Below are 26,800 nucleotides of genomic sequence, written 5' to 3'. Positions count from 1 at the left end.
AGGCATTTTCAATATACACAAATACGGGCGAATGTTTTGTAATGGCGTTTTTGGCTAACCTTCAGATATGTGTACTGAGCGTGCATGCTCTGAACGACGATCGAAGGGCTGCAGTGGCCATATTTAAAAATGGTACTTACTTAAAAAACACCCTTTGTAATATTGACAGAGGTTTTTTCGACCTTTACTATATATACACACTTCCTCAATTTAGAGGCTGCCTAAAAGAGAAATGAGATAAATATTAAAAAAAATGTCCCTCCTTCAATAAGCATTACCACATATAATAGAAATATTAATATACAACAGCACAAGTTATGAAATTTATGCTGAAAGCTGTAAATAAGGCAAAATAACAAGGACAAAACAAATTAACTTAGAAATAGCATCTTTGCTAATTTTAGCCTCTACGATTGTGATACCCTTGCCCTTCAGACATTTCAATCTTCGCAACTCTGTCTGAAAATACTTCATTCATTATGGCTGAACTTCCTTTCCTGTATGACTAAAAAGATGCTGCCTAAGAGCCACAATCGAATCAAAGATTTTATCACAAATTTCACATGGGAATTTTGCCTTGCCTTCATGACACCGAAGATGAAGTCTCAGCGTGCGAATCTGTCTAAATGCCTTCTTGCATATAAAGCAAGAATAAGGTCGATCTGCAGTATGAACAATCATATGTGAGTCAAGATCTGATTGCTGCACATAAAGGGAACCACACACATTGCATTTAAAAGCCTGATCTCTATGATATGCCATATTATGTTTCTTATAGGTCTGTATGTTACTGAGAAAGATTCCACACTCTTTGCAAGAAAATTCTGGTCTTTCTTGTGTTGAGTCAGACTGTAAACTTGAAGCGTTTTTTCTTGTCCCACCATCAACAGATATTTTCTCATTAAGAGGCAAATTTCCACCTTCACAATTATTTGAATTAGTGTGCATTTGAACAAGTTTCTTTTCACTTGCCAAGGGTCTACTGCACTGTGGGGATGTAAAATGTTCTTTCCCTTTTTCAGTAATGTTCTGTCCTTCACCAGAAGATGACGTCTCACCCTCATTTCTAGAGTTGGGGTATGAAACTTCATCGATATCAGTATCCAGCTCAATAGTGGTTTCGATTCTTTTCTGAATGGCACGATTATCAATCGCTCTCATCTGAGCAGTAGCAAGAGACGGGGTCTGGTGTCTGAAAGAGTAAAGATTAAGATCAAAACAGAATGTCAATATGTTCATGTATTTGGTATATTTCACAGTCATGAAAGGCAGCAACAGATCAGTCACTTTTGAACACATAACAAGAGTCTGGGGATAAATTTACTTAATGAACGTTGACTATTGAATTTATGACATGTGGTACACATGGTAGACTGATCCAGTTCTCAATTAAAAGTTCAAAAATTACATACATACATACATACATACATACATACATACATACATACATACATACATACGTACGTACGTAAGATTTAAAATTTAGAAGAAGGATCGCATCCAGATATATGAGAAGTGTAAGAAAGATGGTGACACAGAATGTAGAAAAAACAAAATTCATAACAGAGACCTATTATTATATGAAGGGGAAGTAGAAATAAGGGGAAGGGATTTCATCTTAGGTCAGGAAAAACAGTGCTAGATCTATTTGTGAGCTACTTTTATATGAACAGAACGAGATTTAGGTTACGTTAGTTAGCAAAGCTTGGTTGCTTAAATTATCATACTGTAGTACTCTGAATATAGCACAAAAGAAAGATTGGGTTCTAAATAATGTGTGTTAGCCCATAAGTCAGTAATACATGTAGATCTGTAGTCAACCAATAAACAATCTAAAGCAAAAACATTGATCCAAACATGAATTTAAAAAAGCTAGCTAAAGCACAAAGATTAACCAGAGACAGCTTAAAAAACAAGAAAAAGTGCCTATCCTTACACACAAAACTAAAACACAATAACAGCTATAAAAACCAGAAGCAACATACACTGCAGAGACACTCCTTCACCTGAATGACCAATGAAAGACCGACAGACCCCAGAAGATTGAAAGAGGAGTGGGAAGAACCTGAATCAAAAAGAATAACAGAAAGTCAGAGAGTGGTGAATCGTATTTTAATGTGTATTTGTCTCTGTCTATTTTACGTATCTTACAAGTATTTCGGCTGATGATGTCCGCCAAGAAGGACAAAACATGTTCCGACATTTGTTAATTGCTAATTAAACAACAAACTTTTAGTATTGTAAAGGTGGAACCTTTGACTGTACCTTTAAAAAAGTGACTTGTGATGTCCGTAATCTTAGTTGGCTTTGGCCGTGAGTTATATAAGGGGCAGTACCAGGTCTTGTGATCTTCCATCCTTCCTCCTTTCTATTAAAGTTATTCAGATTTTTGTGTGTTTCAATAGATGGGAGTATGGAAGTGGGATGTTATATATCAGTATCCTCGTAACGGATCTCATGCTTTCGTCGCCATAAGACCTATCTGTGTCAGTGCGACGTAAAGCCCCTAGCGAAAAAAAAAAAAAAGATCTCATGCTTTTCGTCAAGCATTGCATGTTCCGCTACTGCTGATACTGCTGATTTGTCATACTGCATCAGGTGACAGTTCCTTTTCGTGTTCCGTCAGGCAAGTCTTAAGACACTTCTGCCAGTCGTGCCAATATAAATAGCTCCACAGCTGTACGCTATCCTATAGACTCCAGTAGATGTTAGAGGGTCACATGGATTTTTGGCAGAAGTAACAGCTACAAAATATGTTCTCAATCATATCAGAAAGTCTCTATTATTATCCCTAGAATTTATATAGTGGATGTAACAATACTGTAAGTGCCAAGGCTCAATAGTCTATTGTAACATCAACAAACACAAAAACACACTCGGATATAAATACAACTGCCTCCCCAGCAACCATCACAGTCGCCAGCGGGACACAGGAAAAAGTACATAGACGATGACTACGCAGGGGTAGTTGAAACATCTGGCAGGAATGACAGGAGTGGACAACAGCAGAATAGCCCAATTTTGATTATACTAATTTTGAGTAATAAAATTTATAAACTACCTGTAAGAAAACATATGGTGACAGTATTAAACATGAAAAAGAAACAATTAAAACAGAATAACATTTTGTTCTTAAAAGAACATCATGAGATTCTATCAAATCACATTCAAATATTTAGAAATGTGTCATATCCAAGGGAATGCATAGGTTGAGCACTAGTGTTCAAATATGAGATTGAACTAAATTAAAACAATTTCTGACACCATAAAAAATCTTACTCTAATTTATTCAAATAAATTCTAGAATATATCATCCATGCAATTGCACTTTGCAGCACTCCTGCAAAATATTCTCTTCTCAAAATTGGTTTGAATAATCAGTTTATTAGTCTCTGACACCTTTAGAGTACACACTAGTGATGGCTCGAACTAGCTCTTTTGAGGGAGCTAGCTCATTTGCTCCCGCTCCTAACTGAGAGTCGTTCAAAAGAGTCGACTCTTGGGAGCGGGAAGGTAGGAGCGAGCCAGGAAGTCAGAGGCCGCTCTCCGCTCCAGGTTCGTTCGTTCATTCGTTCATCCGGTTTAGGGCAGACGGCTCTTTATGACTTCCGGTCGCTCTGTATGACTTCCGGGAACGAACGATATAGCACAAATAGTTTATATTTTCCACAACAGATGGCAGCACAACGTCTAGTTCAGAAAGCTTCTCTTGAAATAAACAAATGCACTTCTGGCAACATTGGCAAATAATCTAACGATAAAGCTTTATATACAGTAACGAAGAAATGTTTAACAAATATGCAGTATTAATGGATAACATCTAATATTACTTGCCCATGTTCTTTTCTTCTTAAAATGATGCTTTTCAAGACTGAATGCACCGTGACGAGACGTATGTTCATGATATTGGCAATACTTACACGTTAATAAATAATTGTTTAAGAATGTAATGGGATGTAAGTTACTATAGTATACACTAAGCCATGAGTTTTTTATTCAGAAGCGCCCAAAATAGCGTGATTTTACATCTTCTAGATTAATCATGACTCCCGTCTTTATTTGAAGGAGCGAGATGGTGAGAGATAGTTCACCTTTTACACAACAGATGGCAACACAATGTACAGTTTGGTACGCTACTCTTGGAATGAAACAAATGTACATTGCTGCCAACATTCGCAATTAATCCGATGATAAAGTAACGAAGAAACGTGTCACAAATATACAGTGTTGATTGATGAAATCTAATATTACTTTGCCTAAGTTACATTCTCCTTAAAATGATGTCTTTCAAGATTGAATGCACCGTACGGGACGTATGTTCGACATATTGGCAATACTTCCGTTCGACCCCGGCAATCCAGATAAGCATAAGAAGAATCTCTATTCCTGTGCACGTAGTTTACATTTCACTCAAAAGATGTCATCAGAATATCCTCTTTTGACTGGAGCTGCAGAAAGTTTCTTACTTGACACTCCGCGTTGGGACAACAGATTCTTTCATTCATTAATGCAGCGTAGGAAACATAGCTGATTAAACGCGATCTTTAACGTGAGCTGATTAAACTACTATCAGCACAAATGTACATATAACCAAGTATACTAAAGTACGCATAGCATTTTGCCTATTTTTCGTGTACAGTATGGTCACACTCTCTTCTTTTTTTTTTTCAAGAACGATTAAACCGTATGAGTCGTATATGTTCGATATATTGGCATTCCTTACACTATCTAAACTTACTTCTTCTTCCTCTTCGACCACTTTTCCTACACTTGTGGGTTCGCGGGTGCGAACTGTTCCGCAAATGTGGATTTGGCCCAGTTTTATAATAAGTAATAATGTTACTGGCTTTACGTCCCACCAACTACATTTACGGTTTTCGGAGACGCCGAGGTGCCAGAATTTAGCCCCGCAGGGGTTCTTTTACGTGACAGTAAATCTACCGACACAAGGCTGACGTATTTGAGCACCTTCAAATACCACCGGACTGAGCCAGGATCGAACCTGCCAAGTTGGTGTCAGTAGGCCAGCGCCTCAACCGTTTGAGTCACTCAGCCCGGCTGGCCCTGTTTTATGACCCGATGTCCTTCCTGACGCTAACCTTATGCGGAGGGATGTAATCAATATTGCGTGTTTCTATGGTGGTTGGTATTGTGGTGTGTTGTCTGAATATGAAGAGGAAAGTGTTGGGACAAACACAAATACCCAGTTCCCCAGCCAGAAGAATTACATTCCCGACTTGGCCGAGAATCTAATCCGGGACCCTCTGCAGCGAGGGCCTCAATGCTGACCATCCAGCTGAGGAGTCGGACTTCTTACACGTCAATAAAAAATTATTTGAAAATGTACTGCGGTAGGTATGCACGTTGGTATGAGTTATTTAGCCTATATTTTAAAGCCAAAACTAGTGTTATTTTCTATTTGCCTTAATTCGATTTAAAACTACGGTATATTATTTTATCCACTGTACCGTAAAACCGAAAGATTTTGGCAATATGTTAATTCATAACTACGAACTCATTTAAGAAACAGATGAGGATTTATCAGAGTATTTCTTAATTATTTCAGACAGAATAAAACTACGCCGTTTCTACTTGCCGAGTGGTATATTCAGTATTCTGGATAGCGACTGTTTGTTCGTGCTTAGTTGAGGTTAGTTAACCCGAACTTCGTGTCGTTTATTTGCTCCTAACCTACTGGATCTATACTAGGCCCTACATCCTTCATAGATTATGAGTGCATACAGGAAGTGAACAGGTAAGTATTGCTCAATAACATGTTTATTTCATTTCATTGTTTCGTTACGTTGCAAGTTGCCAGAACAATGGCACAAAAACGTACCTAACAAACAACCCACAACCAGTGCACTCAGAGCACTGACTGAATGCGGGAAGAGGCTAGACTGGGCAGCCTATAAAAAAGAAAGCGGCTTCAGTACGTCACGTGATTATCTGAGGCATGGCATTGGCTAGAAATGAACGAGAGTCGATGTGACGAGCTAGCTCTTTCTTGGAGTCGCTGCTGATAAAAGAGTCGGCTCGTGCTAGCTCTCAGGGAGCAAGGAGGGAGCTAGCTCATACAAGAGTCGACTCGTAATTGAACGACTAGCTGTTGATAAAAGAGTCGGCTCGTGCTAGCTCTCAAGGAGCAAGGAGGGAGCTAGCTCTTACAAGAGTCGACTCTCAGTGAGTCGTTCAAAAGAGTCAGTTCGTTCATGAACGACCCATCACTAGTACACACTTATAAATTTCACTTTAAAACACTTAATTTTCCTTTAGTCTTTAAAGTCACTTAAAACTAGTAGATACTTAGCTTGGATAATGAAAGCTTCTTTCTTTTTGCTTCTCTCTTGATTTCCTTGCTGTAGGACTCCTCTGGCTTCCTCTCTGATGAGTTCAAGACTCGAACACAGAACTCTCTCTAAGGTTGATACGGACTGAAGCTACATTCCCCTTAAACACTCGGTGAGCTTTCTACATACTGTGTTAGTGCTTTACCCTGTAGGACATAGATAACCAATTCTACTGTTCGGCAGGCCCAACTGCTGCCTGTTCTGTCTAACTCCTCTGACTACTTCCTGCCAAGTGACTGCTCCTTGCCAAGTGGTTGCGTCCTAGTGACTACTCCCGAGTGACTCTGAGTCTCTCTTGTCACTCCCCTTTATCACTTCTCTGAGTTTCTACTGCAATGTTCTCTAACATCACTAACTTGTTAGCTTCCTATTGGTTACTTCAAGAGCGGCCCCACTCCTCTTCTGCACATACACGTGACCAGTAACCTTCCAATAAATCTTTCTAGAAGAAATTGTTGCACCACTAAGTGTGTTCATAGTTCATAAGGCACATGCCTACGTGCTTGTTTTCCACAGGTCCACAAAATTTGAGCCTCAAACCACGACCTTCTGGTCTGTTTACTACACTTCCTGAAAAATATCCTGATTGCTTAAGATTGCTTCACTCACTAGCTCACTGAACGTTCCAAGTTGAGACTAGCTTTAAGAATGCTTTTAATTATAATTTGTAATTCTACACTTATTCACTGCACTGATATTTAATTCACACTTGATCACTCACTTCCACTGTTTCTGCTATATCTTCTTTTCTTATATTATACTTTTTTTTTTTTTTGGCTATTGGCTTTACGTCGCACCGACACAGATACGTCTTATGGCGATGATCGGACAGGAAAGGGCTGGGAGTGGGAAGGAAGCGGCCGTGGCCTTAATTAAGGTACAGCTCCAGCATTTGCCTGGTGTGAAAATGGGAAACCACGAAAAACCATCTTCAGGACTGCCGACAGTGGGGTTCGAACCCACGATCTCCCGAATACTGGATAGTGGCCGCAATTAAGCTTATATTATACTTAACCTACTCATGATGATTAGGGATTTCTGTCTGGGAGGTTACGGATCGAACCCTGTTCGAAGCACTTGCTCCATAATTCCACACAAATGGACGTGTTGCAAATCAGCACTCGTGACAAACGTATAAACACTTACGTTTATTTCTGAATGCTGGAGTGGAAAGGAAACAGGACTTCATTAAGATGAGTTCCAGATTTGCAAGTTCAAAAGTATTTAAACAGAAATAAACATGAATGTTTATACATTCCTAAATATTTGAGTCTGATCTGATAGAATCTGATGATGTTCTTTTAAGAACGAAACATCATTCTATTTTAATTTTTTCTTTTTTAGGTTTAATACTGTTACCATATGTTTTCTTACAGGTAGTTCATAAATTTTATTACTCAAAATTAGTTTTGGCAGACTGAAGAACTTAACGGTTATAAAATAACTGATATAAGAAATAAATTGACAATACAATATATCAAACAAATAATATTACATCAGTCTTGGGTCTAGTTTCAGCCACTTAGTGGCCATTTTCAGCCAAAATAAAAATTAAACAGATCATGTGATAACTTAACCCACGAGTGGTCGCTAGCCGAAATGTAACGTGAGTGGTCGTGCATGAGACTTTCTCTCACATTAAAATAAATATGACATTTTTCACAGTTTTGTGGGGCATAAGGCTGAAATTTACTACTGAAATGAAATGCAAGTTCTACCTTATATATTTTAGATAAAAATGAAATGGGGTATGGCTTTTAGTGCCGGGAGTGTCCGAGGTCAAGTTCGGCTCACCAGATGCAGGTCTTTTGATTTAATGCCCGTATGCGACCTGCGCATCGTGATGAGGATGAAATGATGATGAAGACGACACATACATCCAGCCCCCGTGCCAGTGAAATTAACCAATTATGGTTAAAATTCCCGACCCTGCGGGGAATATAACCCGGGACCCCTGTGACCAAAGGCCAGCACGCTAACCATTTATCCATGGAGCCAGACATAAAAATGAAATGTTTATTAAAGACACAAATTACTACTTAAAATGACATATGCAATGTACATAAAAATAACTTTCATCCCGAAGTTGTAAAAAATCTCACACATGCATTATATCTAGTAATATTTACGTAAAAAGCAAGGTTTCTGGACACAATAACATTTTCAAAAACAAGAAGTGCTCATAATACAAATACTAACGCGTACAACAGGAGTAAGTTTCCCGCTCCACTTCAACATAACACTAACACCATTAGTCGCATGATGACAGAAACTCCCACGCAGCAAGCACGGACACATAAGAACCTTTGTTTTGACTAGGGGAAGGGGTGCCTACCCTTCAAATGTGAATCACTCTACTCATGACAGTCATAAACTCAGCTAGAAGAGGGAACACTCACCTCCCTTTCATCACTGTGAAGTAATATCCCAATAAAAAATAATGTGAGAGAAAATCTCATACAGCGACCACTCACGGGCTAAACATATGTATATAAGATGAAGTCAATATTGCAGGAATAATTAAAACATTAAAATACATAGAACAACAAAAATTATGCTTGCGATCTTCTTGTCATATATGATGTCCTTTTAAGTTGGGTTAAGACCTTAGGCAATGAAGTAAATCTTTTTTGTTTCTAAAGCTTGCCTGATTCCTCTAGCATGTCAGTGTTTTCTTCTACATCAGACACTACATGTACTGTATATTTCACTCTAGAGATTTACTTCATTGCCTGAGGTCCTAACTCAACTCAAAGACATCATCATAATATGACAAGAAGATCACAACCATAATTTTTGTTGTTCTATGTATTTTAATATTTTAATTATTCCTGCAACATTGTCTTCATCTTATATACATATGTTTTAGTTATCACATGATCTGTTTAATTTTTATTCTGGCTGAAGATGGCCATAAAGTGGCTGAAACTAGCGCCAAGACTTATGTAATATTATTTACTTTATATATTGTATTGAAAAGGTGGACCCTTTATTTCTTATAACTGCACTTCAATACGGAACAAAAACAAAATTTATAGCTTATAATAAAATAACCGACTTGAAACTGAAAGGAAATGGATTGAACACATGCCTGTCAGACAGCTGTTAAGAGCTATGGTTCAGAATGTTGGTCCCTTAAGAAACAACAGAAGCAGAAACTCCAACCAATATGTTTAAAGACAGAGAGTATATTAGAGGGGCCTTTCAACTGAAATGTTTCTGAGAAGTTATTCAAATCTTGCTTGCATTACAGTTTGGTCATGTTATGAAGATCTTATGTAGATATAGTCGATAAATCACAGCCTGCTACTTTGTCACCGATATTTTTCTGTCACCGATATATCAGAAGTATCTGTGACAAAATATCCTTTAAGCTCACAGGGCTATGTCATCTGCTGTAGCTCAAGACCTACATCCATTTTTCATTTACCAGTTACCTACTGCGATATTAAAGGCGTTAAATCAAACATTTCATCACAGTGTATTTATGAGCACAGTAGAGAGAATACCTATCTAGCAACTCTATACGTCAAGAGCTCTCTTATGTTTTATACGTAGCAAGAATCAAACAGATCAGTACTCAGCTGGTGAATGAGGCATGTTTGAATACATAATACTTTTTTGAGAAGTACTTGTCTGATTTTCAAAATAATTATGGTGCTGAATTTGTAATGCTTATAGATTTAAGGCTATGTGTACAAAATAGTGTGGTACCATTAAATAAAACGGTGAAGTTAGTACCATGATCTCAGAAAATATTAACATCATGACACAGTACTAAGTCCGATTATTAACCCTTTGGTACCATTACTGAACGTGAAAATAAAATGTCAATATCTTTAACCATTCACAAGTTATTTGAAATAGACAACTTTGCTGAATAACCCTGTATATGGGAAGAATCTCTGTATTAAGTTCATAAATTTATTATTTTTATTTTTAAAGCTACATTAAGTAGTGTATACAACTGGTATACCGGAGACACAACACGGCTAATCATAATGCATTATTAAAACTTCAAATTGTAAATGTGAATATTATTTTTCCCACTTCCAATGTCCCGTTTCTTCAGAAAAATACTATCCAACATTGTCATATCAACTAGAAATATTCTCATACTGACCGCCCGCGATCAAAGAGTGACCGTGACGATGATCATATGCTCGTGCTTCCTGTGATTGAATCAGAGATAAAAGTCACAGATATTTTTGTGTCGTGTCACAGATATCCTGAAAAATCGTCTATTATTATAACAGAGTCTATTCCCACAAAAATCAGGAAATGTGGTAGACTCTTCTTCACTTTGGGAGACTTTAACCAACAGAGAACTACCAACAGCACATCTTACAACAAAGTGATGCCAAACCATAAGCTCTGGAAACTGTTTCAGGAGAGTCAACCCCATATAATACAGGACGAGGAAGAGAATAAAGAATATTGAAAAAGCTGTGGGAAATCTGATGCATGCACTCATTACTTGACATACTCACATGTCTGAAGAACCTCTGTCAATATTGCTTTCAACTTCACCCATGTCCTAGAAAAAAGAAATGTAAACATGTCAGTATGGAAGTTTGACAACAGATATATTTCACAATTTAAATAGTTTTCAGTTTAAAGGGAGGTGGAGGGGTTACAATGTAAATATAGCAAAATTCAAATTCTCACCACCCAGAAATACTACTTGCACAAAATTTTGCACACTTATGTTCACTATCATTAATGAAATAAAGTTTAGATTTTTAAACTCCTAGAATATACCTGTAATTTTTTTTAAAATCTGCTTTACGTTGCACCAACACAGATAAGTCTTATGGTGGCAATGGGATAGGAAAGGGCTAGGAGTGGGAAGGAGCGGCCGTGGCCTTAATTAAGGTACAACTCCAGCATTTGCCTGGTGTGATAATGGGAAACTATGGAAAACCATCTTTAGGGCTTCCAACAGTGGAGTTTGAACCCACTATCTCCCAAATGCAAACTCAATGCTACGTGCCCTTAACCACATGTACAACTCTCTCAGTTGTAAAAATGTTAATAATAATAATAATATTGGTTTTACATCCTAATAACTACTTTTATGGTTTTTCGTAAACACCGAGGTGCAAAAAATTAACAGGAGTTATTTTACGTCCCAGGAAATCAACTGATATGAGGCTGATGTATTTGAGCACCTTCAAATACCACCAGACTGAGTCAGAATCGGACCTGCTAAGTTGGGGTCAGAAGGCCAGTGCCTCAAATGTCTGAACCACTCAGCCCAGCTGTAAAAATGTTATCCTGTCATATTCGTCATTTATGGTAACAGGAGATGGTTGGTACAGGAAAAAGTCAGATAATAAGGAAGAAACAAAAGTCTTTATCACAACACAGAGAGAAATGCAACATAGTTTTATAGTAATTAGAAACAAAATTACATGTAACAGAGTTAGTTACATATTTTTTTAAAAAAGTTCTTCCAAATGTCTTACAAAATGAACAGACAAAAAGAGTAGGTCATACACTACATCTGATAAAATAACTTTATAGACTCTAAATTATCTGTACTTGTATTTAGTGTCAAATTAGATATTCTTGACTTTGCAGAAACGTCTTTCCCTTTCTTTACCCACAACACATCCGTAGGTGTTGCCATAGGATGTTGCTCAACGTAATTCAGCACAACACTAAATGCTTCCTTGGCTGCAGAAGTGATAAATCATTTTAATCTCTATCTTTATTTCCAGGCAGACCCAAAAAGTCCTTTAACTTTTGATGGGGCAATACCCTATGGAATATTGGAGGTAGAGAGGTAATAATTGACACACACGATTGGCATGACATGGGGTTTTCATTGACACAAAAATAAAGTACACAAAGTGACCAATGGATGGCGCTTTATACGATATACAAGCAATAATTAGCATAACAATAGAGGTTTAGCAAAGACGATGTCTTCATAAAAACACACATGCTCAATATGTCGGCCATCATTCATCAACAATACCTGTAGTCGAGGGACAACGTTGTGAACAGCACTGTACAGCATATCTGTAGGTGTGGTGAGAAACTGCTGTCAGATGTTGTCCTTTAGCATCCCCAATGAGGCCAGACGATTGTGGTAGACTTGCGACTTCAGGTAACCCACAACCAATAATCACACTGATTGAGACCGGGATACTCTTTATATTGTATATTGTACAGTAGTATATTATAGTGTATATTGTATTGAATAGGAGGTTACAAATAAAATTGTACACAACTTTTATTTATACTAACTTCAATACAGTCACATTATAAGATTAACCACGTGTAATTGAGATCAGGATATCGAGGAGGCCAAGCATGACATGCCATGATTGCAGGCGCATCTGACAACCTCTCTCACGACAGCTCTTTTTATAATGTACACGGGTCTCGAGCGGCATCACTGACATGTTGCTGTCCAGCGCCATCTGAATGGGAATTATTACCTCTCTACCTCCAATATTCCAAGAAGTGTAGCCTCATCAAATGATAACAGACTTTTGGATCACCCTGAACATCACCAGGGTTGGCTAGAAAACAATAAGCAGCTCACTTTTACATTATGGCAAGCACAGCAGGCAGGAGGATGCACAAGGGCATACAGCACTAAATGGTCTTTGCTCTACAAGTATTACATTTCATTTAATATTTATATAAAACTTTTATTTCAATAGCATACTGTTCAACAGGGCTGCCAAAACTACAGCCTGAGGTCATATCTGGCCTGCTAAGGCTTTTCCTGTGGTTGCTCACACTGTAATTGAGGGATTGATATGGGAAAGTGCCAAAAGCAATTACAACATTCTCTGCACCAAGAGTATGGTTCTTGCCACAGGAACGATCTAATGGAAATGTTTTTCAGCTGTTCTAATTATGTGGTGTTGGCCTTGGTCTTTCTCAGGAAAGAGATGAAAAATCAATTTTTGACACCATCTTTCCCATGTCAATGTCTCAATTACTTTATATCAAGTATGTTGGAGTATAGTTTTCAGTGGTAATAAAAAAAATTCCAATTTCAACTGTAATAATTTAATTGCACTCTATCAGTAATTAATAAGATTATCTTTGCCTTGTAATACAAGGTTCAAGCAAATCAAATGTTTGATCATGTCTACTAGAATAACCATTTGGAGTCTCATATCAATTCACATGTATGATGACATTTCTTCTCTACAAATTTGCAGATTTCACTTCACAGAGCAAACATTCTAGCCAAGACGTGACCACATCTTAGCCATTGTATTGCATGGCAACTGAAGTCACCAAATTTCAGCATTTTATTAACACATTGTGGACGGAAGCCAAGTCTACTTGTATTTGGCTGGCCGAACATTGCAGACGAGTCCCAAGTTAACTCGTGTTCAACGATAAGGTATCTATTAGGTTCAACCATTTCAATACTAATTAGGTATGTGTTTATGTTACAAATACCTTTTATTCAACTTGGGGACCAGTTTCGACATATATAATGTCATCATCAGCCATAAAATGAATCACAAATATATAAGCAAAGACATAATAATCAAAACTATTGCGGATACATATTGAAATATGTTCATTAAAAATCTATAACTGTCCATTCACACCATGTGTTAAGATAAATCACTATAACAGAAGAGCAACAGCATAATAATTAAATCTGGCGCAGTGACACATTGAAGTAAGCATATAGTCTCTCACTATTCAAAGAATAAAAGAAGGTTCTTCAATATGTAGTCTTTGTGCATCCGTTCAATAGAAGGCTCCAACAGGCTTCCAAAGTAAAGAGTCATTTAAAACACTCTCACATGCTATGCATCAACCAGAGCATCGAGAACTTATTTGAATCACTTGGTATGTAATTTATTCCTACATACAACATACATTATCATTATAGACTGTTATGCCTTTCAGCGTTCAGTCTGCAAGCCTCTGAGAATTTACTAAACGTCGCCACAATCCTCGATTTGCAACTAGTGTTGTCGCTTCATTTAGTTCTATACCTCTTATCTTTAAATCGTTAGAAATCGAGTCTAACCATCGTCGTCTTGGTCTCCCTCTACTTCTCTTACCCTCCATAACAGAGTCCATTAATCTCCTAGGTAACCTATCCTCCTCCATTCGCCTCACATGACCCCACCACCGAAGCCGGTTTATGTGAACAGCTTCATCCATTGAGTTCATTCCGAAATTAGCCTTTATCTCCTCATTCCAAGTACCCTCCTACCATTGTTCCCACCTGTTTGTACCAGCAATCATTCTTGCTACTTTCATGTCTGTTACTTCTAACTTATGAATAAGATATCCTGAGTCCACCCAGCTTTCGCTCCCGTAAAGCAAAGTTGGTCTGAAAACAGACTGATGTAAAAATAGTTTCGTCTGGGAGCTGACTTTCTTCTTACAGAATACTGCTGATCGCAACTGCGAGCTCACTGCATTAGCTTTACTACACCTTGATTCAATCTCACTTACTATATTTTCATCCTGGGAGAACACACAACCTAAATACTTGAAATTATTGACCTGTTCTAGCTTTGTATCACCAATCTGACATTCAATTCTCTTGAATTTCTTACCTACTGACATCAATTTAGTCTTCGAAAGGCTAATTTTCATACCATACTCATTGCACCTATTTTTAGGTTCCAAGATATTAGACTGCAGGGTTTCGGCACAGTCTGCCATTAAGACCAAGTCGTCAGCATAGGCCAAACTGCTTACTACATTTCTACCTAACTGAATCCCTCCCTGCCATTTTATACCTTTCAGCAGATGATCCATGTAAACTACGAACAGCAAAGGTGAAAGATTACAGCCTTGTCTAACCCCTGTAAGTACCCTGAACCAAGAACTCATTCTACCATCAATTCTCACTGAAGCCCAATTGTCAACATAAATGCCTTTGATTGATTTTAATAATCTACCTTTAATTCCATAGTCCTCCAGTATAGTGAACATCTTTTCCCTCGGTACCCTGTCATATGCTTTCTCTAGATCTAAGAAACATAAACACAACTGCCTATTCCTCTCGTAGCATTTTTCAATTACCTGGCACATACTGAAAATCTGATCCTGACAGCCTCTCTGTGGTCTGAAACCATACTGGTTTTCATCCAACTTCCTCTCAACGACTGATTGCACCCTCCCTTCCAAGATGCCAGTGAACACTTTGCCTGGTATACTAATCAATGAGATACCTCGATAGTTGTTGCAATCCTTCCTGTTCCCTTGTTTATAGATAGGTGCAATTACTGCTTTTGTCCAGTCTGAAGGTACCTTACCAACACTCCACGCTAATTTTACTACTCTATAAAGCCATTTCATCCCTGCCTTCCCACTATATTTCACCATTTCAGGTCTAATTCCATCTATTCCTGCTGCCTTATGACAATGGAGTTTATTTACCATCCTTTCCACTTCCTCAAACATAATTTTACCAACATCATTTTCCTCCTCCCCATGAGCTTGGTTGTTTGCAACACCACCAGGATGATTTCCTTTTACACTGAGAAGCTGTTCAAAATATTCCCTCCACCTCTCCAGTGATTCCCTGGGATCTATTATGATTTCACCTGAATTACTCAAAAACATTGTTCATTTCCTTTTTCCCTCCCTTCCTAAGATTCTTTATTACTGTCCAGAAAGGTTTCCCTGCTGCTTGACCTAGCCTTTCCAGGTTATTACCAAAATCTTCCCACGACTTCTTTTTGGATTCAACAACTATTTGTTTTGTTCTGTTTCTTTCATCTACGTATAAATCCCTGTCTGCCATGGCCCTTGTTCGGAGCCATTTCTGATAAGCCTTCTTTTTACGTTTACAAGCTGCTCTCACTTCATCATTCCACCAAGATGTTTGCCTTTTCCCATCTTTACACACAGTTGTTCCTAGGCATTCCCTTGCTGTTTCTACTACAGCCATTCACTTTCTATATCCTGAATCTGCTTACTGTCTATTGTTCGAAACTTCTCACTAATCATATCCATGTACTTCTGTCTAATTTCCTCCTCCTGAAGATTTTCTACCCTTATTCGTTTGCAGACAGATTTCACTTTCTCTACCCTAGGCCTAGAGATACTTAGTTCACTTCAGATCAGATAGGGGTCTGTATCATAGAAAAATCCGTGAAAAACTCGTACATTCCTAACAGATTTCCTGAATTCAAAGTCTATTAAGATATAGTCTATTATGGATCTGGTACCCCTAGCCTCCCATGTGAATAGCCTTATGCTTGAAGAATGTATTCGTAACAGCTAAACCCATACTAGCACAGAAGTCCAGCAAACGCTTCCCATTCCCATTAGCTTCCATATCTTCCCCCACATTTACCAATCACCCTTTCGTATCCTTCAGTTCTATTTCCAACTCTCGCATTGAAATCGCCCATTAGCACTATTCTATCCTTGCTGTTGAACCTGACCACGATGTCACTCAGTGCTTCATAAAACTTGTCAACTTCATCCTCATCTGCACCCTCACATGGTGAATACACGGACACAATTCTTGTCCTAATTCCTCCAACTGACAAATCTACCCACATCATTCGCTCATTTACGTGCCTAACAGAAACTACGTTGCGTGCAATGGTATTCCTGATAAAGAGCCCTACCCCAGACTCTGCCCTTCCCTTTCTAACACCCGTCAAGTACACTTACCCCTTACTCAAATATCACTTACTCCTAGCACATCCAATGCATCCTCTGTGCTGACTCAGCCAGTTCTACCTTCTTTCTTCCATAAGCCCCATTAATATTGATAGCTCCCCATCGAATTCCGTTTTGTTTGCCAAGTTGTTTCCAAGGAGTCCCTCGCCTGTTAAATGGGAGTGGGACTCCATTACTCCCATAGGTCCGAGGCTTGCTTAAAATGTTCTGAGCTCGGTAAATTCATGAAGCAGGATGCTACCCTACTTGCACATAGTCCAAGTGAGGATCTCTCCTCTAACAGGTTATGGACCACTGGTGAATTGTATAGTCCTAGCCACCTGAACACAAGGAGGGCCACGACTCAGAATGTCCGAGATGCCCACTCCCATTCCATAGCAACTGGTATCCCGACTCTCAGGACCACTTACTAGGCCACTCAGCCGTTGCCCATGGTTCACGAACTAGGACGTGACTACAGTAACCCACAAACATGAACCACCTGATAAAATTTTAACACTGATGAATATGAAATCAGTCAGTAGTAAAAGACATTAGTCTTGTGAGAAGGAGATATAAAATGTTATATGTGGTAGGTCTGGAGGGGATGAAAATTTAGGGCCAGATTTGTGGATGACACACTTGTTATCCTTGACGAAGGAATTACTGATGCAGCTACCACTGTTAGCAATTTAAACAATATTGATACGCAGATAAAGTTTACTCTGGAATATAAGACAAACAGAAGCATAAATTTTCTGGATCTCAAGTTAAACAGATGTCCTTCATAAATAGAATACGAAATTAACAGAAAACCAACACAGAGAGCCACTACTATCAAGAAAAATTCTTTTCATCCCAAAAAATACAAGTATGCTACCTACAACAGTATGGTAGACAGGGCATTCAGTATACCACTTAATACAGTAAATCTAAATAAAGAATTGAATACAATCCACTTCATAGCCAAATATAACGGTTACGACAATACATTTATAGAGCGCATTATCAACAAACGAAAATTTCACCTAAGTTCAACTCTAACTAGAGAGAAAATTAAACCTGATTATTATTCAACCTTCACATTCAATGAAGATATTTACATTGTTACAAATATTCTGAAGAAACACAATACCAAAATCGCATATCGAACTAACAATAGAAATATGGATATCATATATAATACCAGCTCAATTAACAAGACTAACATTTATCAAAAATCGGGTGTCTACAGATTCCAATGTCAAAACTGTCAATCCTCGTACAATGGTCAAACAGGGAGGAACTTCAAAATCAGATACATGGAACATGTTAATTCTACAAAATATAATAGATACTCGGCAGTTGGCCAGCACATTCAAATTTCAAAGCGTAGCTTCAGTAACATACAACAAGATATAGAGGTGCTCATGAATATGGACAAAGGCCCTATTCTTGACATTGCAGAAAATTGCTTCATTCACTTAGACGAGTTCTTCAACTCCAATTTGAATCTGAACGAAATCTCAGAAAAAACTAACATTCTGTTTGATTTTTTAATTAAAGTATTTAAGTATTCTAATCTTCCAAATAGGAGGTCAATATTTACCGCGATACACAGTACCCTATCACGTTACAAACCCCCACCACATTGTTCACAAGACCCACCTTAAACTTACCATCTTCCTCCCCTCCAGACCTATCACATATAACATTTTATATCTCCTTCTCACAAGACTAACGTCTTTTACTACTGACTGATTTTATATTCATCAGTGTTAAAATTTTATCAGGTATAAATTACATACCAAGTGATTCAAATAACTTCTCGACCCTCTGGTTGACACATAGCACGTGTGAGTGTTTTAAATGACTCTTTACTTTGGAAGCCTATTGGAGCCTTATATTCAACGGATGCACAAAGACCACATATTGAAGAACCTTCTTTTATTCTTTGAATAGTGAGAGACTATATGCTTACTTCAATGTGTCACTGCGCCAGATTTAATTATTATGCCGTTGCTCTTCTGTTATGGCGATTTATCTTAACACATGGTGTGAATGGACAGTTATAGATTTTTAATGAACATATTTCAATATGTATCCGCAATAGTTTTGATTATTATGTCTTTGCTTATATATTTGTGATTCATTTTATGGCTGATGATGACATTATATATGTCGAAACCGGTCCCCAATTTGAATAAAAGGTATTTGTATCATAAACACGTACCTAATTAGTATTGAAAAGGTTGAACCTAACAGATATCTTATCATTGATATCAGTTCAATACGGAAACATTAATGAAGTTCATATCTTTGATTAACTCGTGTTCACGAGACTTGTACATTTGTTGACATCTGGTGGAACTTCTGAAATTAGCTAAGAGTCTTGGTTTATAGAATCTCGCTGAAGGTTTTTTTTTATTCCATGCTACCTTTACCTTTTGTTCTTCTGTTTAATGCTTCAATTACTTAAGTTTTCTGACCTACTGTTTGCGTCGTTTAAAGAGCCATGTGGTGGGTAAGATGGTGCTTGCCAGACTGAGCGCATTTTTAGATCAGGATGAAATATTTAACGAACTGTATGCAGATAATTTATTATATCAATACGTGTTCCCTCGTCACAAGACTTTTGCCACCCACGCGCACGCACGCACACACACACACACACAGACCTACACGTACATGTAGAACAACTGTGCTTTGCTTACTTCTTGTGGAGGACGCTGTTGGGCAGTGCACGAGGCTGCCAAACTCTCTACTTAAGAACTAAGGGGTGGTGGTGGTGGTGATTATCATTTTAATGGGAGCTATAGGATGTATGGGACTAGTGGTGGGAAGGTGAATTAAAACATTTTTGCCATGTGGATGATTAGGGTAGGGCCTGGATGAGACTAGTGATATGGGGACAAGCAAAGGGGGTCTGGGGGCGTAAGCTACCAGGTTAGAACCATGAAACGGTCCTAGGCCTCTGGTTTCTTGTGTTTCCACACCAGTGGTCTGGAATGGTTAGAGTAGGGCCTGGGCAAGATCATTGGTCATCCTTCACAAGTTCTATTTACTTGTCTTTTTATGTATTGGGGTTAGTAATGGAATCTCATTGTCATAACTGATGAGAATGACATCACGTGCCCCTTTATGTTGGCCAATAGGCTAGCTACTTTAGCAAGGAACAATGGTGGGTGCTGCTCTTCATTAGGTTATAAAAGTAAATGAAACGGTGGGTTATTGGACAGCGCAATGAACACATCTCTCCTCTGACACTCATTTCAAGTACGATTTCATTAATTTCTACATACTTATAATGTTACAAACATCTTGTGATGTTTTTACCTTATTCGGATTGCCCAAAAAACGATGAGGAACATGAGTTCGATACTGAAAGCTCATCTGATGGTGTGAGTAGTGATGGTGAAAATTCACACAGGTGAAATTTGTATAAGTTGCCATATGTGCCTTCACTGAGATACACCACGAATCTACTACACTGGCGTAGCAGGGGGAAAGGTGATACTACCACGTGGTGCGTCCCAGGTGGCGGATACGGGGGTCCTAACCGGCTTGCCTGTGGACTTGAGGGAAATAAAATACCTCTCGCAGACCAAACACACTACCCCCTGTGGGTGGGGGACACAGATGAAGAATATACCCACGGTATCCCCTGCCTGTCGTAAGAGGTGACTAAAAGGGGCCAAAGGGGCTCTCAACTTAGGAGTATGGATTGGCAACCACGGGGCCCTTAGCTGAGTCTTGGCATTGCTTCCACTTACTTATGCCAGGCTCCTCACGTTCATCTGCCCTGTCCGATCTCCCTTGGTCAACTCTTGTTCTTTTCCGACCCCGACGGTATTAGAGCATTCGAGGCCTAGGGAGTCCTTCATTTTCCGAAGTGACGGATCCCTTCTTCTTCTTTTTTCTCTCTCTCTCTCTACCGCCTGTGGATGGGGGACGCAGACGAAAAATACACCCACGGTCTCCCCTGCCTGTCGTGAGAGGGATGATCGTCACAGAACCATTTAACTACTTTTGATTGGTACCATCATGTGGGGAACACCATGGGTCGCCTTTACTTGCGAGTAGAGCCACTATATTAGGTACGAAATAGGTTTGTGATTAGTAGCAGCAGAGAATGGTTCCCCTGTGGGTTTCCAGTACCCGTGAGTCGTACCCATGTGAGCAACACCGCAGGGCTGGGCGTTGCCTGCGAGTTGTACCACTATGTGAGGAACACCACGGGAATACCGGCGCCCGTGACTAGTACACCTAGGTGAGGAACCTCATCGGTTTGCATTGGCTATGAGTGGCGCTATTGTGTGAGAAACACCATAGGTCTGCGTTACCTGTACGGCGTACAATACTTGTGAGTAGTACCATAATGTTTGGAACACCGTGAGTTTATGCTACCTTTGATTAGTACCGCAACTTGAGAAATACCATGGTTCTCCTTTACTAGCGTTAAGTACCATTTTGAGGGGCCGTTGATCTGGATTTGGACCCCTTTAGATATCAAGCATCCTCGATTCAGGGTTGTGCTTTATAAGTGGTCCCTTGGTCAGTAATACTATTATTTATGATCGTTTTTTGAGTCGGACCCACTGATTGTTTTGGGTTCATGTCCATCTATTCATTCTTCATGACTTTTTTTAATTATCATTTTGGTCAGTGGATGATTTTGAACTTTTTGTTTGTCATTTCATTTCGTACCATTAGGGACCAATGACCTCGATGTTAGGCCGCTTTAAACAACAATAATAATAATCATCATCATCATCACTGAGATACATGCTACACAACTTACCACACCAGAAAACATTACTAGGACTCCTTTAGAAGGTTTCCAGTAAATGTTATCACAATTGGTACAAGCTTAGTGAAGCCAGGCTCATTTGATTGTATGCAGTGTGTTTTCACATTAAGTTGCTCAGGAAATGGCCGGGCACTGGGGATGGGCAGTGTGACGAGCATCCGATCGACAATGTGTTAACTTAAGTTCCACACTTCTCATTACATATGTCATTTTGCATGTGCTTTTACACCAAGAGCATGAAGTCTTGTAAAACTGGTTAATACACCTGATAAATTCACTTGAAAGCACTGACTAAAAATAGCATTAGCCACTTTGACATTATTTACGTTATTACTGGCCTAGCACATAAGGTAGTCTAAGCAGCCCTGCACTAGGATATCAAAGACATTCCATTAAAAAATATATCTTCTTTAATTGCTACGTTTAATAACAATTTTATTATGTGTTGCACCACGAGATGGCCTTTTTTTCTTCATCTGCCTAGAATTTCAGGTGGCCATAAGGACTGAGAATACCAATGCAATGTATGTGCTACAAAGAGTTAATGAAATGTAAGGTGTATGACACTCACATACATACATCTTCATTTTGGAGTGTTATACATTTCAGCATTCAGTCTGCAAGCTTCTGTGAATTTACTAAATGCCTCCACAATTCTCTGTGACCTCATTTACTTCCACATCTCCCATCTTTAAATCAAACAAAACTGAGTACAACCATTGTTGTCTTCGTCTCCCTCTACTTCTCTTATCCTTCATGACTGAGACCATAACCAGGCAAGATGTCCGTGTGGTTAGGGGCACGCAGCTGTGAGCTTACATCCAGGAGATAGTGAGTTTGAACCCCACAGTCAGAAGCCCTGAAGATGGTTTTCCGTGGTTTCCCCATTTTCATACCAGGCAAATGATGGAGCTGTACCTTAATTAAGGCCACGGCCACTTCCTTCCCATTCCTAGGCCTTCCCTATCCCATCGTCCGGGAGGTTGTGGGTTCGGATCCCACTGGTGTCCGGCTGGCCATTTTTGTTCTGTACTTAACATCTTTTCAACATGTACTACATGTACGTAACACGACCTAATACGTTGAAAGTCTGTTTCGATTACAATGCGGTCGTGAAAATTCAATATTCATTAATATAACCTAGTTTGAAATAATGTAAATAATTCTTAACTGAGGTGTCAATAAGCTATTTACCACGTGGTTAAGTGGAATCTCGAATTTATTTTTGTAACAGAGGAAGTAGGAGAAAGTTATATGTCAATGAGATTGTAAATACCGGAATAAGTTAGGAAAGGTTCATCGTCATTTAATTTTCGATTTTGAAGCCTCTGAAGGCCTAATTTTTGGTTTGTTAACTTTTCAGAGCATAACCTTTTGCGTATGCAGAGGAAGAATTTATTCAGTTTTGCTGTACATTCAAATCAAATATATCAACACCATGAAAATGTTCAGTTTGAAAAGCAGCAAGAATATTTTGAGATTTATTTTCTTATGAGTGCTTATGGAATATGTCAGAAATTGTGTTTTGAATTTGTTCTTTTGTATGGAAGCCAATCCTATCCCTTTTAAATGCCTTTAATAGAAGGTCAGCCTGCGATCTCTCGTGCACAGGCTGGGCTAGTTTGGGAAAAAAGGGGCAATATTGTAGTCGCTTTTTGTTGCTATCGATAGATCGAAGATTTGTAATTTGTGTTTTTGCAGTCTTTTATTCCGTGGATAACTTGGTAAAACTGAATGAAATAAGTATTGTTTTGACAATCATGTAAACAAACATGGCGGTGGTGAATGAAGATATCCTAGTCTTTTTCAACAAAAGTGAAGATGAAAGTAATCTAGTGGCTTCTAAACATGAAGGAAGTGATTTTAGTACATCACAAAGTTCCAGTGATGATTCTGATGAAGATTCCAGCACACTTACACGAAAACCTACTGGAAATGGACTTGCATCTCCTGCCATAGCTGTAGCAGGTAGGCCTAATTCAAATAGCAAATGTATCTGGACTCATTCCAATAATCAGCCTCCTGATAATGTGCATAATAATGCTCTCTGCAAGATAAATTCTGTTTTAAAAGGACGTCTTGGTGAAAATACTAGTGAATTTGAGGTTATGAACGAATTTCTATACTAGAGTTAACTGTGTATTGAAAAATAATGGTGTTCTTGTGATAATCCTATTCCTAAACAACAGTGAAAGGGTTAATGGAAAAAAGACTAGGTATATGGAAGAGATGATGACATCCCTTGATTTAGAAAAAGGTTATAGTGTACCCAGAGCAAAGGTATGGGAAGCAATGCAACAGAAAGGATTTGGAAAACAAATGATACAATATGTGCAAGCCATTTAAAAAAAAAAATGTTGCAGCAATGTCCAGGAAGTTACCTGAAGAACAGGATATGACACTCCATCCTTTACATACAAAAAAAAAAAAAGTCTTCCCCCAAAGTTTGACGGAAGAACACTATGTAAAATTATGAGAAATCAATCCTTTCAGTCGTGGTGCCAGTTGCCACATAAAGGAAAGGCGTGTTATATTCAGACTGCCCAAAAGCAAACTTTTGGATGACTCATAAATCACCTCTGTCCTCTTCTGAATACATAAATGCAGTGTAGATGTCATGCAACTGCACCGCAGTCAGGTCGGTTCCTAGTAGGTCATTCAACACAACCCACTGCCACCAAAATGACTGCAACAAGACAGAATCCGTTGGATATGTGCTGGGATTCTGCCAAAGCACTGAGTTAATGCGTAACCACTGCCACCACTGTGTAAGAACGTCGACTGCCCAAGGCTGGAGACTGTGTGGATGGGAGCTGCACAAGGAGGTCACTGCATCTCTACCGATGACTCTAATCGGAGGGCTGACATCATAGCCATCAACAGAAAGGATATTAAAGCAATGGTCTTAGATCCCACCATTCGCTTTGAAAGATACCTAAATCAGGCTCAAGAAGTGGACCTAGAAAAGCAAGTTATTTCAGGGGAGGTGTTTAGCCCCACTGGGTGAAAAAAAATCAAAAAATAAAATTTGTGTGCTGTGTCCCTTATAACTCACTTACATGACCAAAGCAAAATTTTACATCTAGTGACCCTCTAGTAGATTAAATAGGCTTTTAATAAGCATGTGGCATTAGATGCCACACCCTCTTTTTCTTTCGCTCCTCAGTTATCTTGTATAATTCTGAAATGCTTCATTATTATTATGCTTTTGGTTGAGAGACATTTTATTTTCGGTGTAATACATGTTGGCTACTCTGTAAGTCATCTAGTACACTTGCGGACATCGCTATTCTTTTGTTCCTTTGTTACAAATTTTGTGGCGGTATCACTGTTTTGTGTTCTTACTTTTTCATATTGTGTGTTTCGTGCTTACTTCAAATGATAAAACCAAAGGTTATTTTTAAGAAGAGGAAAGATTTTGGAGGGAAAATAAATGTTGTCTAGTGCAAAAATAGAGGTCCACTTGAAAATGTGAGGCTAGATCCAACACCTGATAATGATACTAGAAATAAAACATCCAAATCCATTGGAAGTGCTTCTAGACGTAAACTATTATCATTTGACAACTCGTATGAAGATGACCCACACAACGTAAATATATTTGTATCATTGGATTTGCTTAATAATGCAATCAGTGATTTTGCTGGTTGTAAACAGTGCAAAGACAACAGAATAAAATGTGTTGAAGATTGTAAAAAGAGAGCTGCCCTGGCAAGAAATCTGATTTTCATGTATACAAACTGTATTGCTGAACATTCCTTTTCAACTTCCTCAGTACATAACTCAGTGCATGATATCAACATAAGACTTGTGTATGGACTGCGGTGCATAGGCAAGGGATTTGCCGCAGGGAGGATTTTGTGCGTGGTTTTCAATTTACTGAAGCCTCCAACACAATTTAGGAAGTACAATAAGGACATTACACTGAAGAAAACGGAAATTGCAACACCCAGAAGGAGTAGTGCTACATTGCTGCAATTGAACATGCAGGACGAGTGTTCAGTTGTGCTTCGAAGATTACACTTTCAGGTCCCTCCGATCGCAAGTTTGGACAACAATCAATACAGGATGTGCCCACCATGAGCTGCAATACATTGATGAATTCGTCCAGGCATGGAGTCAATAAGGCCCCAGATCGCTTCCTGAAGAATTGTGGCCCATGCTTGCTGTACTGCACGGGTCAGTTGGTCAAGAGTTGTGGGTGCCTGAGGACGGTTGGCCAGTTGTCGACCCATCATGTCCCACACATGCTCAATAGGACTGAGGTCTGGGGATCTGGCAGGCCATTCTAAGGTTGTGATGTTGTGGAGAGCTTCTCTGGAGATGCGTGCAGTGTGAACCCGGGCAATGTCCTGCTGAAACATCCCATTAGCAATGTTCAGCATCATAGGGACAACCACTGGATTGAGTACTCTATCAATGTACTGTCGAGCAGTCATAGTGCCCTCAACAAGCACTAATTGTGATTTCACATTAAAGCCAATAGTTCCCCAGACCATAATGCTTGGTGTTGGCCCTGTGTGCCTCTCAACCATAAGATCTGGGCGGCCCCTCTCTCTGGTACGTTGGTGCACACAATTCCGGCGATCACTGCGGGCAAGACAGAAGCGCGATTAATCACTAAAGACGACCTTATGCCATTCGTCGACCCACGTCGATCTTTCTCGACACCAGGCCAGCCTTACACGTCGCTGTTGTGGGGTCAGTGGATCACCTTCTGCAGGGACATGGGCTCGTAAGCCAGGTGCACGCAGGCAAATACCAACTGTTTGTTGTGTAACGTGGGGTGCCACAGCTGCTTGAATTTACGCTGCTGTTGCATGGGGTTCCATCCGGGCCATCCGAATGATGCGGCGATCCTATCTCACTGTTGTCTGTTGCGCTTGGCCTGTGCCAGGTCTACGAGTATGGGTACCTTCATTTGACCACTGCTGCCATTTACATTGTACCATAGATGCCTGTCGGCCAACACGTGCAGCGACAGTCCTTAGCGATAATCCAGCCTTACACAGCCCAATTATCCGAGCCCTCTCAAACG

At 39.1% G+C, this 26,800-nt stretch overlaps 1 protein-coding gene across 1 annotated transcript in view; it reads right to left on the bottom strand.

Moving 5' to 3' along the window:
• Positions 1–471: 471 nt before the first annotated feature.
• The window catches only part of LOC136885568 (zinc finger protein OZF), a 31,499-nt gene continuing 5,170 nt past the window's right edge, over positions 472–26,800 (bottom strand). Inside the window, exons 2-3 of the mRNA XM_067158212.2 lie at positions 10,841–10,887; positions 472–1,192 (exon numbers count right to left, since the gene is read on the bottom strand). Of these exons, the coding sequence (XP_067014313.2) occupies positions 478–1,192; positions 10,841–10,887 (762 nt within the window). The 3' untranslated portion in view covers positions 472–477. The remainder of the gene's footprint in view (positions 1,193–10,840; positions 10,888–26,800) is intronic.

This window comes from Anabrus simplex, chromosome 14 (genome assembly GCF_040414725.1).
Source record: "Anabrus simplex isolate iqAnaSimp1 chromosome 14, ASM4041472v1, whole genome shotgun sequence".
In the NCBI taxonomy this organism is placed as follows: Eukaryota; Metazoa; Arthropoda; class Insecta; order Orthoptera; family Tettigoniidae; genus Anabrus; species Anabrus simplex.
This window is presented reverse-complemented; position numbering and strand designations above follow the sequence as displayed.